Consider the following 20,197-nt stretch of genomic DNA (forward strand, 5'->3'; position numbering starts at 1 on the left):
TCCATAGGCTTAAGTAAGTCCAAGCTAGAGATATATGATTTTTCATGAATGAATTTATATTGCTCACAATATCTTGTAGTTGTATTAAGCTGACTTACATCAGTGAGGTGTCAAGCTGCATTGAAGTTAATAAGTTATGCCTTATAAGAGAAATGTTGACGTTGATTGGAGATTTTCTTGAAAATGAAATGTCTAGTTAGATTGCAGTTGTCTTCTTGAAATGAAATGCAACTATTTTTTCAATAACAAAATTCTTATTTTCTTTGTTTCCTTGAACACCATGATATATCATTTATGTATTCAAATGTCTCATTATGTTATACTTTCTTTATATAAATTGTTTCAACAAATTCCTTACAACAAATTTCTTCTTATGCCTTTGAACATTTCCTACAAATATTAGCTGCAATGAATGGATGAAATTTTCAAATCCTTTATTTGTTTTGGTAGATTAACCGTATCTATATGATTGTTTTTCATTAGTAGTAATAATTTCTATTTTGTAGAAATCTCTATATTTAGCTGTTATGCTGTTGAAATTTTAGGTTGAATTAGGAGTGTTTTAATTAGATTATTCATACATATAAACTCATCAGTTCTAGAACTTTCAATTTCTATTGAAGTTCTCTAATTAGGACAATCATCAAATCATTGTTTGGTATTAAGTTTTATCCATTAGTATAGTCCCATTCCGATCACTTTTTTTTTGTTTTCTCTTTTTGTCTTTAGAAACTTTAATCTTTTTGTATTATTCATACCTTTTAGTTAATCAAATTAGAATAGAAGCACCCAGTAATCAGACTTCACCTTCCAGTTATAGTGTGCGTAAGAAAGTAGAAATATTGCTTGGAATCAATTCACTGAAGTTAGAGAAGCTGATGGGAAGAAGTAATTCAAATGTTTGCATTTTGGCATTGCATACAAGGGAGGAGAAATAAATAAAAAGAAACATCATTTAGCAGAAGCTAAGGGAAACATAACTTCTTGCAAAAAGGTTTTACACAACATTCGATATCAAATGCAAGAGAATTTGAAGGAAATTTCAAGAAAAAAACAAGCACAGGCAGAGTTGAATAGTACATTGTTTCCTATAGATGATGTTGCTGAGGAAGAAAGAAATTCTTCTTTTCCTAAAATACAATCTTCCGAAACATATATATCAAAACTTGTAAAGGAAAAAGAAAAATTGATGATGTGGACACTTTCTTTACTACTAGAATTAAAATAGGTTCTCAACCATCAATTAAGAGTGTTTTAGCCATCTAAGGAAGCAATTCACCGCGCATAAATGGCTTTAACAAGATGGTTTTTAGATTGTTGCATTCCATTTAATGATTTAACTTTAATCTATGCACAAAAAGCTGTAGATGTCATTGCTGCTATAGATCCTAGTTACAAGCTCCCCACCTATCACAACATGAGAGTAAACCTACTTAGGGATTGTAAAGAGGAGTGCATGCTACTCATTGATAACTATAGACAAATAAGAAAGGAAACAAATTATACACTTATGGCATATGGATAGACTGCTAGTATAAGCAAAACATAATTCAATTTTCTCATATATTGACTATGTGGCGTATCTTTTTTAAAATCAATTGATGTTTCAGACATGACAAAAGATGCTACAAATTTGTGTAATTTATTTACTAGGTTGTTGAGTGGGTTGGTCCAGAGAGTGTAGTTCAACTAGTTACTGATAATGTTGCTAAGTACAAGAAAGCAGGTCAGATGTTACATGAAAGATTCAACATCTATTGGTCACCTTGTGTTGCACATTATATGAACTTAATTTTGAAAGATATTGGTAGTATGCCTCTCATAGAACAAAAAAAAACATCAAAGATTATAATTTTTTTTATAATCATATATTCGTACTTGCATGACTTAGGAAAAGACCAGGTTGGAAAGAGATTGTACGTCCTAGAACAACCCGTTTTGCAACAACTTTTATAACTTTGAAAAGTGTCCATGAAGACCATCATGACCTACAAGCACTAATTACAAGCAATATCTATACAAATTCGAAGACATCCAAAACCTCTAAGGGAAAGTAAGTAGCTTCAATTATTTTAGACTTGAATTTTTGAGATAATTGTCTTATCATTTCAAAGATATCGAGTCCTTCGATTCGGTTGTTACGTATTGTTGACTTGGATGAGAAACCGTCACTTGGATATCTATATGATGGCATGTACAAGGCACGTAAGACAATTAAAACTATGTTCATAAAAGTAAAGAGATCATATAAGTCTTTCACTATTATAATAAAAAGAAAATCGGATACTCAATTAAGGCAATGCACCCATGCAGCAACATATTTTCTCAATCCTCATTTCCAGTATGATAAAGAGAATTATTGTTAAAAGTAAACAATTTTACAAGGTCTAGTTGAATTAATTGGAAATAAAAACATTTGTTCTAAGCCCACAATTACAATGAATGAAGTCAGATTATTCCGTGATGACTTAGAAAGTTTTGGAAAACCAATTGCACTGACGATAGTAAAAGAAATGCAACATGGTAATTCTCTTTTTAATGTCAACATGTATATATAATTATATTTGTATATTTATATTTATAAATATGCGTACACTAAGCTCTCTAACTTAATAATTGGTAGATGAGTGGTGGAAGATGTTTGGATCAAGTGCTTCAAATATGCATAAAGTAGCTATAAGAGTTCTAAGCCAAACATCAACGTCATCAGGATGTGAGAGAAATTAGAGTATTTTTTAACAGATTCACTCAAAGAGAAGGAATTATTTGGAGCAACAACGGCTCAACGATCTTGTATATGTTTGGTATAATCTAAATTTAAAGAATATATATAATATATTAATATTTATGTACAAGTGTCAATTTAAAAAATATGTATAATCTTAATCTAAAGTTATTTCTTCATTTTTCAGGTTTCAACTTAAAAAAAATCATTATGATCCTTTGAACTACACTTGTGTTGAGTTGGTTGATTTCTGGATATTTGAAGATAAAACAACTCCAAAACTTGACTTATAGGACTTGGAAAATGAGAAATACAAAGAGGATGTAATGTTAATTGTTGAAGACCAAAATATATCATCCAATCGGCCAAGACATAATAAGTTAAAAATGAAATATGAATATATCATTTAAATTAAAGAAAAATAATGTTTTATTTTATATTTCTTATTTATTGGTAAAGGTGACTTAGAGAATGAAGGAGATGTAGGTGACATAATCGAGTTTGATCAATCGGATGTATTTGGGTTCGAACATTTTGATGAAGCGAGACTGAAGACTAAACTTATGTGAATAGATTTGATGATGCAAATTTATGAGATCTTTAATTTTTCTCTTGTAAAATTATTGAAACTATTGGACTGAGAAAGTGAAACATAGTTAACTTCATCTCCATATCATGAATATATTTTCTTTTTGTTATTAGTTGATATAAAGTGTTCAAATCTTTTTATGATTAATTGTCTTTAAATGAAATATATTATTATATTTTTCTTATTTACTTTATATTTGATTATTTAGTTTACAATTATAATAATTATCGCATATTTATTTTATTTTCAGAGTTTCACCAGTTGCATGTATAAACCATAAGATCTCAAGAAAAATTTTGATTTCATCTCTCAAGTTATGACTACAAAGAGGTCATTTGCTTAAAATAATAATGTATTTAATTTTAAATTTACTAAATTTATTTGTTATGTTTTTTTATACTTCATATTATGATTATGTTCAATTTTTTATATATTTACAAATAGTTGTCATTATTATAATATTTAAATATAATAAGTATTTATTATTTCATTCGGTATGACCCCAATCAAACAATCGAATCGCTAACCTCTCCTTCTGGTTCATTGTCCCATCTGATTTTCAAAACCTTGGTTTGGACTTTGGACACATAAAAGGTCGTCCTTCCAATGACCCGGTCAGGAGAGTAGATGTATTGGATTTGACCTATGTTAAGAAATGTAGAGCTGTTGACCACTTGTTTTAATTTTTGTATTGCGAGAAATGTATTCAAAATATAGACATTCTTCTTTCCTTCAACTCTTTTCGTATTAAAAACCATTTGTAGCATAACAAAAAAATAATGATAATTCTATCCTAAAATTATATAGTTTGATAAGTCTTAGTGAATAACATACCAAGAAAAAATAATAATAAATACTAATTATTCGCCAATAAGTTATAGTATAATAATGGCAATTATCTTCCTTTGTGAATGCACAATAATATAAATAATAATCATTCACCAATAAGTTATAGTATTTTGGTGGGCCCAACACTAAGGCTATCTCATCCTAGTTATAGAATCATGCGGTGTTAAGTAAGCCAAGCTCAAGCAAGCACTCCAGTGTGGCAAAAGGTCTTTATGAAGTTAAAATGACAAAAAAATGGAAACCAATCAATAGCACCACCTTTAGTGGCCCGCAAGCATCCCCTTGAAAAATAAAACTCATGAAGTACCATTCTATGGTACTAGCTCTATCACTAAGCTTCCACTTTGATGAAGATGAGAGTTTAGACAGAGAGAAGGCGGGAAGAGTGAAAGTTATGCAAAGAATTGATTAACCCCATTGAACTTTCTATATCATTTCTTCCATCTTTGTTTAATAAATATACCGATTTATTACTCATCTTAATAGCCATACTCCTCACACAAATTAAGTGTTCCACTTTTGGTTGGCTTTGCAACTCTAGCATATTCCTACATTGATATTAGTGTTCCACTTTTGGTTGGCTTTGCAACTCTAGTTGAGATGAAATACGGCATCATGATGAAATCAAAATTTCATAATATTAATCTTTCCCTTCCAACTCCATTAGAAACAACTGAGCACCATCAAGTGCTTGCAAAAACTCCGTGCGTGCTTAGAAACCTCAATCAACTCATTCACTGATCTGCAAAGTGATTTCGGAATTCAACGGGCCATCAGGATGCAATACATATGACACAAGAAAATTCAGAATTAGGGTTGAAGACTAACTATAAGATTTCATCTCTATTGAAAAAATTCAAACCACTGTTCATATAAGAACTATTGTATCCTCAAGATAATGTTTTTAAAAATTTATGCAGAACACAAAGATGAAACAATACACAAAATAAAATTTGCAACAAGCAGTGCAATGATGACGCCCAAAAATATAAAGATGCATAATTCAATATAAAAGGAATCTTATGGGGATTAAAAAATTTCTCATAGTCCCAATATACTGAAGGAATTTAATAGATATGCACAGATAAGGGTCAAACTAAACATTTTTTGTAGCACAGGCTACCTAACTGATAAGAGGAAGTTATAAACAGTAAAAACTAGTCCACAGTGTAATATTTTAAAAAAATTAAAAAAAAAATTAAAAACCAACCTCAGCTATTGAAGCAGCTACAGCAGCTGCTGCCTGAGTCTTATGGGATAGTTCACGAAGGAAACGCCCAAACTTACGCACAACCACAGATAGAACAGGAACTATAGCTAATGACAATACTATAGAAAGATAAATTGTCAGTTTGATTTTAATGAACAGCACATATAAAACAATTCAGAATAGGCACTACAAAGAATGGGAAACACCGGAAATTTGAACACCGAGAAGAATCGATAATGTAAGACCGTGACAATATTTAGATTTATAGAATAGTTAATCTACAGGACAGTAACAAAAAAAAAAAAAAGTGGATGGACAAAAAGCAAGATAAAATTCATAAATCATTAAAGCTGACAAAAACGAAAAATAATGTAATCAGAGCTACATCAAAACATTAAAGTTGCTCCATTTGGAAGTGAAAAGATATGTCATTTTTTCATATAAAAATGCTGAAAGATAAAGACCACTTGTTCATTAAAGCTGGCATATGTAAATATTAAATAAAAAAATTCCTAAAGCTAACTTCGATATTTTACTATTTTATTCTAAATAGGGAGTATTTACAGGATAATATCTTAACAAGGCATAATGCATAAACAGCCACATGTCACAAGGAGGAAGATATAGAAATCAATCGCAAAAGGCAAATTATGTCAGAACATTTGAAGTATATAGAGCCTTTATAGGATATTACATGAAAATCATAATGCATATAGAAAAAACCATGGTGATATGAACTTGCATACTGGCTTTTACAGATTTTAGCTGAATGAGACAAAAAATAGGAGGCGAGCATCAACAAAAGTCACTGAGAAATAATTGAGATAGCAAGGAACCTTCGGAAAGGAATTAAATAATCAATACCATGGTGATATGAGCTGACTTGTATAAAAGAACTAGAAGAAAGTAGAACCTAAAGAAATGTGGGTGGTTCCCAATCCTAATTAAATAATCCATAATTTCTCATTCCCGAAGGGGGTGGTTCCCCCCAAGTATCCCAATCATCCCTTTTACAACCATACCCCAACCTTCCATCAAATTCCCACCTCTCAAATTCAGCACCCCTTGTATCATAACAAACTCTTCCCCTATGAGAAAGTAGAACCTAAAGAAATGTGAGTGGTTCCCAATCCTAATTAAATAATCCATAATTTCTCATTCCCCAAGGGGGTGGTTCCCCCAAGTATCCCAATCATCCCTTTTACAATCATACCCCAACCTTCCATCAAATTCCCACATTCTCTCAAATTCAGCACCCCTTGTATCATAACAAACTCTTCCCCTTTCAAATTCAACCCCGCTTTGAACATAATTACCCATTTCACTTTCCAATCTCACCCTCTCCTCTCCAAATCAGTGCATCTTCATTATTGCCCTACCTTATCACGCCTCTCAAACCCTCTATCAGGCTCCTCCATAGAAATAGGCTCTATGAGAGGTATTTTCTCTTCTCCCTTTCGAGTCTCCACCTCCTGATCTCCCATTTGCCTGACTAGCTTAGGGTTTTTCCCATCTCCATGGTTGTCGGCGCCTTCCCTCACCTTCGACGGTGATATTTTGGTTCGGCCCTCGAGCACTTTCTTCAACATCTCCTCCAAGATAAAAAATTTCGAATCGAACTTATCATGGATGGATGAAACATCTTTTTTTAAAATCTGAAACTTGACTATAGAGATCTGAAATTTCAGATTTCATTTGTCCAATCTTCACTTCGAGGCGTTCCTCCAACGCATCCATTTTCTTGGCTGCCATTGATGCCCATATTTTTGTAAAAATAAAAATATGGATTTCGACCTTCAAAAATAATAATTTTCTTCTTCGAAATCCCAAGAACAGCCGCTGAAATTCACCAAAACAGCCCATAAAAGTCCCAAAAATAGCTCTGATACCAATTTGATATGAAACACTAATAGATCTCAAGTATCTCCTATCAATCTTTAGAAAACAGCAAGAAAACGCTTCCAAACTCCAATGAATCAGGGAAAATATTAGTTTTTATTGCACAAAATCAATTAACGAAAGAAAAATAACAAAATAAAATTGATCCACTAGACCCCGCTAGAGCCCAAAGGAAACCTAAACCTAAGAGATCCCAAATTCAGCCAAATTCAAGATGCCCTAAGCCTAGGAAAACAAACTACTTAATGCATACAATTTAAAGGAAATCTCTAAACAGTCCCTACATTCAATTTCTCTTCTAAACTTTCTCAAAAATCCTTCCTAAAAAGTTATGTGGAGATTTGCGGTCCGCTCGACCTCCGCAGGAGAGGCAAAATTTCCGCCTCTATTCGCCTGGGCCGGTCTCGTATGAACCGGCTGGACTGGTCCAATGGACCAGTCTAATAGATTATCAGTCTGGAGGAACCCAAAGAAAGAAGAAAGAAATAAAGATTGAAGAATTTCAAAGCCATAATAGGTACAGGATTCATCGTAGGAGGCTATCCTTCCATTCTAGTTTGATCTCAACCTTAATGGAACTTGTTGAAACAACTAAGACTAGGAAGCTATGCAATGCTAAATAAGGAAGGTACTGTGCAATGGATTAATATGCAAACAAGGAAAGCAATAAGCCACGGATTCATAAATTGAACAACGAAAGAAGAATGTCACCGATTGGTCTCTAGATATAAATTTGGGAGGCTAAAAGGGGTGGATTGTTAGCATGCCTAAAACAACATTTTTTTAATTTAAAATTTTTGTAATTGCTTCTTAGAAATTATGTAGTTTCCAATTATTATCTTGGCACCTTTCTATCTACCCATTGGAGGAATAAACAAATAAAGTTTCCAAACAATTTCCCTTTGTTTTAGATGTATTAGAGAGAGATTAGGGGCTTATTTTCAACTTCTTTTTTTTTCTTCTATTCTCATTCTCTTCTCCTAGTCTTGAATTTTTTTTTTTCTTCTAAAGAGTCAATCTTGATGAAAATCAAACCAATCCATCCAAAAGTTAGGAATCTTTCATCATTTGAATAGAAGAAGCTATATAAAATTTTATCACCATGATAAGATTTTAGTTTAGATTTAACGTTAAGAAAATAAATGCTCGAGATAATTTTAATCAAACCTTCTCTATTTCCCTCAATAAATAGGGTAATATCCACAAATCCTCCTGCCCTAACACTCAATAAAATAGGGTGGCAAAAAAATTTAAGGAAGAAATCAACATCTCCTAGAAGTTATCATAACTTTTCTCCACTAAAATCAAGCTTTCAAAAGCTATTGGAAAGAAGTTGTCCTAACCTCCACATATTTAATTAATTGATACCCTAAAAATGATTAATTTCAAAAATCTTCTAAACTATCTTGTTGAATTTTTTCCACAAACATTTTTTTTCTAAAAGATTCCTTCAAAAATATTTGTTGTCTTATTTTCACATACATAAACAAAAAGGGGGTAAACTTGATCATAGAGCACGTAAGTGTGTTTTTATAGAGTATTCAACCAATTAAAAAAGGAATAAAAGCTATCACCCAATCGCCAAAGAATTCTTCACTTCAAAGTTATTACATTTGATGAAAAATAAAATTTCTTTAATCAAACTCAATATTCAGTGAGAGAACAGTCAAATGTAAGAACTTTTTGATGAAAATCATCTGTCTTGACATCCCCTCAATAAAAACACAAAAACAAAATCTAACCTTCGAAATCACTTAAAGTCCGGACAAAATGCATCCAAAGTCTCCAATAAACTCAAGACTTGAAGCTTCACCAAGTAACTCCCATAACCATAATTCACCCATTACTACATATTCTCTCCCATATAAACAGAGAGATCACACATTTACCATAAAACATTCCACTAAAAGAAAAGTGTTAATGATATAATTGTTAAAGATGATGATAACGAAGGAAAGTTACTACTTAGAGAAAACTTATCATAGAATTTGAAATCAGAGGACTTGGCAAGCACAAGTGTGGATATATCTGAGAAATAAATTTTCATTTCCACAAAAATATGTTATGGATCTTTTGGAAATAGCAAAAATGATTTATTGCAAATCATATTAAACTCCAACTGATTCAGGTCAGAAACTAAACGAAGATGAAGAAAGAAGATTAATATTGGACAATGGCAAAGATTAGATTAAAAACTAACCTACCTATACAATACCCCTCAAAACATCACTTTTAAGAAAGTTTCATAAATCAATTTATGCAAAAACCGAAGGAACCTAACCTTCAAGCTACTCATGAAGTTCTCAGGTATTTAAAATTAAATCTTGAAAAACGAATTCTCTAAAAGAATATGACACTCTACAACGTGAAGGTTATGCTAATCCTAACTATGTGGAATCACCAGAGGTTAACATACCTACTTCAAGATAGTGTACAATACTACAACAACATCAAGCCAATATCCCACTATGTGGGGGTCGGCTAAATGATTCCTTTTTCTCCATTGTGTCCTGTTAAGGGTCAAATTCTCATCTAAATTTAATAAAGAAAGGTCATTTCTAATATTTTCTAACCAAGTCTTTTTTGGTCTACCTCTACATTTCTTAATATTAGTCAAATATAATACATCTACTTTCCTAATCGGGTTATCGGAAGGCCGTCGTTTTATGTGAGCAAACCATCTAAAGCGACTCTCTCTAATCTTATCTTCCACTGGAGCTACTCCAACCTCTTCACGTATATGCTCATTTCGTTATCCTGTCTTTAAGAGTAAAGTCACTCAACCACCCGAGCATCCTCATCTTTGCAACACTTAACTTAATATTATGCTTCTCATTTAATGGCCATCATTCCACACCATAAAGCATTGCAGGTCTCACTAACATCTTATAGAATTTTCTCCTAAGTTTGAGAGGGACTTTCTATCAAATAACAAGTCTGATGCACTCCTCCACTTCAATAATCCAACTTGAATTCTACTAATAATATCCCCATCTATTTGACCATCACTCTGAACAATATACCCTCTGAACAATATACCCAAGATATCTAAAACGTGTGCTCTTATTAATGACTTGATCGCCCACAATCCCACCACTAGATCTATTATAACTAAAATTACACTCCATATATTCAATTTTAGATCTACTCAAATAAAAGCCATTAGACTCTAAGGTTGACCTCCATAATTAAAGTTTACCTTCAACTCCCTTTCTAGTCTTATCAAGAAGAAGAATATCATCAACAAAAAGCATACACCAGGATACAACCTCTTGTAAATGTCTAGTGAGAACATCCATGAATAAAGCAAAAAGATATGGGCTTAAGGCTGATCCTTGATGTAATCCAACCAAAATAGGAAAATACTTGGTCAAACCACCTTGTGTTTGAACACAAGTAACAACTTTTGCATACATATCCTTACTGACTTGAATATAAGCATTATTAATCCCTTTCTAATGTAGAACTCTGCATAGCACTTCTCTTGGAACTTTATCATATGTTTTCTCTAAATCAATAAAAATCATATGTAGATCCTCCTTATTATCTCTATACTTCTCCATTAAACCTCTCAATAAATGTATAGCTTTCATAGTAGACCAACCTGTATAGAAACTTTAGTGTTACGCCGCAACCAATGTTCCATAACTCTCTCCCATAATTTTAAAGTATGACACATTAACTTAATTCCTCTATAATTCGCACAATCTTGTGCATCACATTTATTCTTAAAAATAGGAATCAACACACTCATTCTCCACTCATCCGACATCTTTTTAGTCTTTAAAATAATATTAAAAATTTTAGTAAGCAAAGAAATTCCTTCCTCTCTTAAGCATTTCCGCATCTCTATTGGAATATCATTAGGTACATTAGCTTTTCCACAATTCACTTTCTTCAAAGTTTCTTTAACTTCGATTTTACTAATACGCTGATAAAAACTAAAATCTTTATTTTTATTTAGGATGTTAAGGTCGCTAAAGTCAATTGCATTCTCATAATCTTCATTAAAAAGCTTAGCAAAATATCTCATCCACCTTTGTTGAATATCCTTTTTTTAATAAAAATACTTTTTTTATCATTATCCTTAATACACTTCACTTGAACTAAATCCTTACAACTCCTATCGCTTTGTTTAGATAACTTATACATATATTTTACCCTCCTTAGTATCTAATATATTATATAAATCATTAAAAGATAAAATCTTTGCATTGCAAATTGCTTTCTTAGACTCCTTACGGGCCTCTTTATATCTTCATTTATTATCAAAGTTTTTTATAGCTAAACCAAATTTTATAACAAATCTTCTTATTTTTTATCTTTTCTTATACATTTTGATTCCACCAGTAACTATTTTTATTATTAGTAGCTTTTCTCTTTGATACTCCAAATGCATCTTTTGTAATATTTTTAATATCACTAGCTACTTTTTACCACATAACATATTCTTAACTTCCTCATGCACATACAAAATCCTAAGATCTAAAATCTTACTCTCAAAAATATTTTTGTTAATATATTATTTAAATGCCCCATCTAATCCTAGAATAACGATTTACTTTATTTTTAATATTCTGCCCCTTCGGCTTGAAGTCCAAAACTAATAAATAATGTTGGGTACATAAACTTTCATTCAGAATAATTTTATAATCTTTGCAATCTAAATGATTTATTTTTCTTAAAAGAAAAAAAATCAGAGTTTTATTATATCCATTCTTATAAGTGATGAGATGCTCGTCTCTTTTCTTTAATAAGGTATTAGCAATTACAAAATCATAAGTTAAAGAAAAGTCTAATATGGTCTTACACTCTTACCACCTTCATTAGTCACTCCAAATTCATAACCATCATGAATGATTTTAAAACTACCAATACATACATTTAAATCTCTTCAAATAAAAACTATTTCTTTGAGAGGTATCTGATAGAACTGGATGCACTTTTCCCTGAAATCAGTGAACGACAATAAGAAATTAGGAAGAAAAACACACCAAAACCATTTTTATGAGAAGATATATAAAAGAAAATAGCAATATACAGTTGGATCTTCAATTTGAGAGGAAGATCCGGCTCTCCCAAATCCCTAGCTTCCAGCTAGAGCCCAAATAACCTACGAAATTCTAATTTCAGCAAACTCCAAACATAATCATAAAATCATCCTATTGTTAGCCTTAAATAGGCTTCCATAATTCCCTCCCAAATCAGCCCCCTTTTCCTAAATAATTATCTCTCAAATTTGATTTCAAATTAGATTTATTTCCTATTAATTCCCTCCCAACTATAATTAAAACTTTCCGAAATAATCCCCCTTAATTACTCCTCTTCCCTAAATAATTCTCTCTTAGATTTTGAATTTAAATTAGATCTCTTGCACTAAATAATTCATTTCCAATTGTAATTAAAACATTCCTAAATAATTCCCCTTTGATTAAGAACCTTCCTAAATAGTTCCCTCTTAATTAGGAAACTTCCTAATTCCCTCCAAATCAAATCGGTCGGTCTATCAATACTCCCCTCCCAAAGTGTCACCTTGTCCTCGAGGTGGAACGAATAAAAATATTGTTGAAGCACTGGACAAATAGCACTAGACTGAGAAATGAACTGTCACTAGATCGAGTGATTCCTGCCTCTGGCATCTCCTTGATCAATCTCTCCATCTTATCCTCCTGGAGTTGGTGAGAATGGTATACACAAACACTAATATGTGAGATTCCATCCTTCCAAAATATAGCATACTTGTGTTCCCACATATCGTGCTCTGATACCAATTTGATAGGAAGTGGATGCACTTTTCTCGAATCAACGAACGACAATAAGAAATTAGGAAGAAAAACACACCAAAACTATTTTTATTACAATATATATGAAAGAAAATAGCAAGATACAGTTGGATCTTCAATTCGAGAGGAAGATCCGACTCTCCCAAATCCCTAGCTTCCGGCTAGAGCCCAAATAACCTAAGAAATTCTAATTTCAGTAAACTCCAAACATAATCCTGAAATTATCCTATTGTTAGCCTTAAATAGGCTTCCATAATTCCCTACCAAATTAGTCCACTTTTCCTAAATAATTCTCTCTCAAATTTGAATTCAAATTAGATTTAATTCTCTAATTAACTCCCTCTTAATTATAATTAAAACTTTTCTAAATAATCCCCCTTAATTCCTCTTCCCTAAATAATTCCCTCTTAGATTTTGAATTCAAATTACATCTCATGCCCTAAATAATTCCTTCCCAATTATAATTAAAACATTCCTAAACAATTCCCCTTTGATTAAGAAGCTTCATAAATAGTTCCCTCTTAATTAGGAAACTTCCTAATTCACTCTCAATCAAATCGACCGGTCTATCAGTATCATTTATATTAATTCTTCTAGGTCATTTCAAAATTTTAATTTTGAACATATATCCAAACATACTTGAGGAGCATAAGCGCTTATAATATTAATAACCTTAGCATCAATAACAATCTTTAAAGCTAAAATTTTATCTCCAATTCTATTATTCTTTATAATATTATCTTTCAAACTCTTATCTATAATCACACATACAACATTTCTAGTACGACTCCAATCAGAATACCATAATTTAAATCCAAACTATCAATCTCCTTAGCCTTCTCTCCATCTCATTTAATTTCCTGAATGCAAAGAATATTTATCTTCCTATGGATCATAATATCTATTAATTACATTAATTTACCTGTAAGAGAATCTATATTCCAAGTTACTATCTTAATTTTAATTTTTTGTACTAGCTTCTTTGTCCACATTCGTTTATGATGTGGGAACCCTTGCCTATTTAACACTGCACCCAAGAACCGGTGCAGCATCCCTTGCTCACTTGTCGTTGTATTCAGGCCATACAACGTGTCACTTTCAAGGAACGCCCTAGCATTAACTAAAGATAATGTACAGTGCTAGGAGAAAATCTTGTAACATGAAGAAGCAATAAATAACCTGGGTCTCAATGTCAAGTGTAAAATCTAAACTCAGAGCAATCACTCAATATATTTTTGAACTCTTATGGATTAAGTTTATATTAGAAGATTTAAAGATCAACATAAAAGACCTACGAAGATATACTATGACAACAAATCTTTCATTAGCATTGCCCATAATCTAATACAACATGATCAAATCAAACATGTTGAGGTGAACATGAGTTTCGTAAAAAAAAAAATAAAAAGTGGGTTAATTTGTACTTCGCATATTCCAAATTTCCAATTGGTGGTCAACTTGCCAAAATATTTATTGAAGAACTTTGCAACCTTTCTTTCAACAATATCTTAAGAAAATGACTATGATAGATCTCTATCATTCAGTTTGATGGGGAGTATTGAAATTACGTAGAATCAACAGCTATGAGTTGCTAAATAAGGAATATAATGTGCCATGTATTGAACCCTAAATGGAAATTGGAAGGCAACAATGGGTAGATTGCTAGCATGCTTGAAACAAGAATTTTTATTAATTTTAAATTGTTGTGATTGCTTCTAAGAAATTGTATAGTTTGTTATTTTTTATGAGCAACTTTATGCACAAATATCCATTGGAGGAATAAACAAATAAAAATTTCAAACCACTTCTTTTTAAATAGAACTTATCTAAAGTATTTGCATTCATAATACTTTCTAGAAGCACTAACTTTTAAAAAATAAAAGAGATTGAGATATTCCTAATCATGCATCTTTACCTAAAGTACCAGAAAATCTAACTATGATGCACATAGTGAATGCTTAACAGATCTAGTATGTAATACTTACAGGTCAACTTCCAAGACGTTGAAAACATAAATCCAAGACCAATAAATGTGGTTGAAAGGTTACGTAGGGCCTCTGATAGATTGGTAGTAGCAGCATTTTTTAAGATTTGCGTATCTTCCGATAGCCTGCTTAAAAGTTCCCCTGTCCGAGTAACATCATAAAATGCTATCTCCTGGTGAAAAAATATTCAAAATTAGTACTAACCATGATTATGATATAATGTAATTATCTATGATATGAACTGAAACACCCAACTTACTTGATTTATAAGATGGCTGAACAAATTCTTTCTCAAACGAGCAACTACTCTTTCACTAGCAGAACTAAATAACCATGCTCGTATTGCAGCAAAGATTGACCTAAAATGGTACAGATAAGTTCTGCCAAGCTAGGCATAATATCTACTGAAAGGGAAAATTTTGCTTAGTTAAGAGAATGCAGTACTTTAGACCAGTCAGGTAACTTAATTTGCAAAAGCTTAAACTTCCTCTCTCTCCCTATATTCAACAAATTTAGATTGAATAAATAAGCAAGTGCTTATTTATCCTTCAAAACAAGGATGAAACAGATTTCTTAGGGGCTATTTGGTTGAAAGTAAAATGGGCGTAAAGTATTTCAAATGCAGGAGTATTGAAAATATTAATGTTAAATTGAATGACAAAGGAATGTAAAGTAAAATAAAGTATATGTAGTATAACCATTTTAGTTCATTTTTTAGGTAAACTAAACTCGCCTAGTTTTGAGCAAAAACTGTTTACACAGCAAACAAGAAAGCTCGCTTTACAGCCGCCACCCATCGTTGGCCACCACCGGCCATCACCGCTGACTACTGCCGCTAACTATTTCCACTATTGTTGCCGGCCACCACGACCACTGGTCACCGTCACCAAACTTCGAACACCACCACCGCCATTTGCCGCCGGCTGCCAACATCTTTGGACTTTACAATGCATTTATTTTACTTCAAAAAAAAAGCATTCACCTGCAATTACTTTACACTCATCCAAACAACTCCAAAGGGTTCTTTTTTTAGCCAACCAAATAGCCCCTTAATATGAAATATGCGAGTTGAAACAAGTTTAGCATTATGTCTTCCCACCTAAGATGATGCACATTATAATATAGTATGATTATATTTAATACAAGAAACTGATGAAAGAGAAAATAATTTCTCAAATTGAGGAAACACCATGGAAGATAACTACATAGACTAATTTGGAAAAAACAACTCCATCTTAGAGTTGACACTCTTAAAAGATAATGTGGCTCTCTCTTCTAGTAATAATAAATATTGAACTATCATGTTACAGCATTATTGGTTACTCTACCCAAATTTATTATAGGTTGAAAAATTTATTTCTCGCATTTTTCAATAAAATTTCAAAATCTTTCTACTATGAGAATTGTCAACTACCCAAATATGTTCGCAGTACCCACCCAAATCAATATTATAAACCATCTCACCTTTTTTATGAACATCAATTGCTTCATTAGTAGAAAGAAAAAAGCCATCAAATTTTCTATGGCTGGCATTGAATAAATACCAGCAAATATGAACATAATCTCGAGTATGATGCTCTTGACATAAGAAAAAATGCATACCCTCCAATAACTACCAATATGATCTCTAATATAGTGTTCTTGACGGCGTCTAATGCTTCCTCTCGTTGCTCAGGCTCGCTGATATCCTTTGAAACAATGTCAATAATCTTCCCACCATATTTCGGCTGCAAAAATGGGAGAAAAGTCCTTAAGACTTTATTTTTATACATCTAGTAGTAATCACAAGTTAACGAAGAACAGGCAAATTATAAACTCTGCACTACAGGTTTAAGCCCACTCCATAATATTCTTAACACTGCTAAATGAGGATGAGCTTAGAAAATAAAAGCTCAATTTCATCATCAATTAATAAAAAGGATCTTAATTGATTATTTAACTAGGGATCAAAACAACAAATCACTGCAGCCATAGACGCACTACAGCCCATAGAGTGGCATAGTGCATCTCTTGTGTTATTTGAATGACAAGACACAACAAAGCAAAATAGCATGCATTATCTGCCCTATGTGTGAGCTAAAACCCATAGTTCATATGACGGGTTATTTATTTTCCAAGTTAATATTTTATTTTTGGTTGATTATGAGGATGTTCAGGTGGATGAGTGGTTTTACCCTTAGAGATAGGATATGAAATGAGCATATACGTGAAAAGGTTGGAGTAGCGTGATAGGAAACACTTGAAGATTTCAAGTAGATCTTATCAATCTCGGGAAAATAGCGAGGAATATCCACAAATCCAACGAAAAATTAGAGAAAAACATGAATTTTATTGCAAGAATTAAATAGACGGAAGAAAATAACAAGATATAATTGATCATCTATTCGAGATGGGGACCTTTCTGTCCCAAATCTCTATACCCCACTAGAGCCCAAAAGAAACCTAAACCAAAGAGATCTCAAATTTAGCCCAACTTCAATATGAAACTGTAACCCTTATAAGATAAACTATTTAAAGCAAAGAATATTACAAAATCCCTAAACAGCCCCTAATTCAAATTTTCCCTCCCAAAACAATATTTATTGAGTTGTTCCCTCCCAAAGCAATATTAATTGAGTTGTTCCCTCCCAAAGCATTTATTAATTGAGTTGTTCCCTCCTAAAGCATTATTTAATTGAGTTGTTCCCTCCAAAAGTAATATTTAATTGAGTTGTCCCCTCCAAAGCAATATTTAATTAAATCCCCTAATTCAAATTGGACCGGTCTAACATAGCGCCAGTGGAAGATAAGATTATAGAGAGTCGTCTTAGATGGTTTGGTCAAATAAAACGGCGGACTTCCAATGACCCGGTTAGGAAAGTAGAGGTATTAGATTTGACTTATGTTAAGAAAGGTAGAGGTAGACCTAAAAAGACTTGGTTAGAAAATATTAGAAATGATCTTTCTTTCTTAAATTTAAACATAAATTTGACTTTTAAAAGGACACGATGGAGAAAAAGGATTCATGTGGCCGACCCCACGTAGTGGGACAAAGGCTTGATGTTATTGTTGTGTTTGTTTACATTACTTGTATGAAGAAGATAACTTTCTCGGAGTTCAGATATATCATAATGAGATTACTTTTTTATATGTGTTCTACAATATTTAAAGCAACATGGTAAATTTATAGAAAGCAGACATTTTTATCTTCCTTAATACATCATATTTAGCCTAAAATTTAATTATTGTTTTCTAATCTCGTGGACAGGGTTTATAAAATGGATAAATGATTATATTTGCTTTTCTAGATGATAAACAAAGCTATACCTAGTTATTAATGTTACATAGTGATCAAGTTCTAGTGAAATCTTTTCAACTGGGCTAGGCCCCGTGGTTTTTCCCCTTTTAAGGGTTTTCCACGTAAAAAATCTTGTGTTCTCTGTGTGTGAACTGGATATCCGTATAACGCTAAGACGAACAATTAAATCTCTATCGCCGCGTATATTCTAGTCCACAACAAATATCAATATGAATCATATGAAGAGGTATGTTTCAAGCTTCTTATGTTTAAACTTGAAAATATGTTTGATAATTTGTAATGCATTGACTTAATATTCATGCATTAAACACATAGTGAGGTAGGTATTCTTATGTTCAAACTTGAAAATATGTTTGATAATTTGTAATGCATTGACTTAATATTCATGCATTAAACACATAGTGAGGTAGGTATTAAGCTTCTTATGTGAAAACTTAAAAAAGAATTAGGTAGTTTCGCATTTAGTTGGTGTATATATAGAGAGAGAAAGAAAAGGACCAAAATGGTCCATCAACTCTTTATGAGATACCAAAATAGGCTGCAACCCTTTTGAGATACTAATTTCGTCCTTCAACTCCTTAAAAAGGAGACTTTTTGGTACTAACATCAAATTTTATGGTTAATGATGTTAAATCAAGGGGTATTTGGTCATTTTTTATTTAAATTATATATTAAATGTAATTTTTAAGTAATAGTATTTTTTTTATTAAACATTTTTTATTAAAACAATTATTAATAATTCTAGTTTATAATGATACTAAATTAAAACTAGAATTATTAATAATTTTTTTAAATTAAAACTAGAATCATTAATAAATTTTTTATTAAAGAAATGTTTAATAATTTAAAAAAAATACTATTACTTCAAAATTACATTTAATAAATAATTTAATTAAAAAATGGCCAAAATACCTCTCGATTTAACACCATTAGTCCCATAATTTAATGTTAGGAACAAATTGGGCCCCTTTTTAAGGAGTTGGGGGATCAAATTGGTTCCTCAAAAGAGTTGGGGACCATTTTGATCCCTCACAAAGAGTTTAGGGACCATTTTGGTCTTTTTCTCATTTAATTCTAATATTATCTGCCACTAGAGCAACTCCAACCTTTATATATATATATATATATATACTTGTTTCGCATTCTATCTCTGAGAGTGAAGCCACTGATCTATCTAAGCATCTTTATCTCTGCAACACTTCTCTTAATTATATGCTTGTCTTTTAATGATTAACATTTTGCACCATAAAGAATTGCAAGTCTCACCACAATCTTATAGAATTTTTCCTTAAATTTGAGCTGTATTTCTCTATCACACAATAGGTCTGAAGAATTCCTCCGCTTCAACCATCCAAATTGAATTATACAAATAATATCACTATTTATTTTACCATCACTTTGAACAATAAACCCAAGATATCTAAAACGTGTACTCTTATTAATGATTTGATCACCCAAAGTCAAAATCCCCCCACTAGATTTAATAATACTAAAATTACACTCCATGTATTCAGTTTTATATACTCAAACTAAAATCTTTAGATTATAAGGTTGACCTACATAGTTCAAGATTATCTTAAACTCCCTCTCTAGTCTTATCAATAAGGAAAATATCATCAACAAAAAGCATATACCATGGTACATCCTCTTGTAAATGTCTTGTAAGAACAACCATGACTAGAGCAAAAAGATATGGGCTTAAAAGCTGGTCCTTGATGTAATCCAACTAAAATAGGAAAATAATTGATAAAATCATCTTGTGTTTGAACACAAGTAGCAGCTCCTGCATATATATCATTATAAACATTATATCTTTTAAGAACTCACCAGAGCATTTCTCTTTGAATTTTGTCATATGT

The 20,197-nt window shown here is 31.8% G+C and overlaps 1 protein-coding gene across 1 annotated transcript in view; it reads right to left on the bottom strand.

Moving 5' to 3' along the window:
- Positions 1-20,197, bottom strand: part of LOC110098524 (ABC transporter B family member 25) — a 53,284-nt gene that overhangs the window by 24,690 nt on the left and 8,397 nt on the right. Inside the window, exons 6-9 of the mRNA XM_020825381.2 lie at positions 16,643-16,767; positions 15,300-15,399; positions 15,041-15,212; positions 5,374-5,492 (exon numbers count right to left, since the gene is read on the bottom strand). Coding sequence (XP_020681040.1) covers positions 5,374-5,492; positions 15,041-15,212; positions 15,300-15,399; positions 16,643-16,767 — 516 coding nt within the window. The remainder of the gene's footprint in view (positions 1-5,373; positions 5,493-15,040; positions 15,213-15,299; positions 15,400-16,642; positions 16,768-20,197) is intronic.

This window comes from Dendrobium catenatum, unplaced genomic scaffold, assembly GCF_001605985.2.
Source record: "Dendrobium catenatum unplaced genomic scaffold, ASM160598v2 fragScaff_scaffold_133, whole genome shotgun sequence".
Lineage (NCBI taxonomy): Eukaryota > Viridiplantae > Streptophyta > Magnoliopsida > Asparagales > Orchidaceae > Dendrobium > Dendrobium catenatum.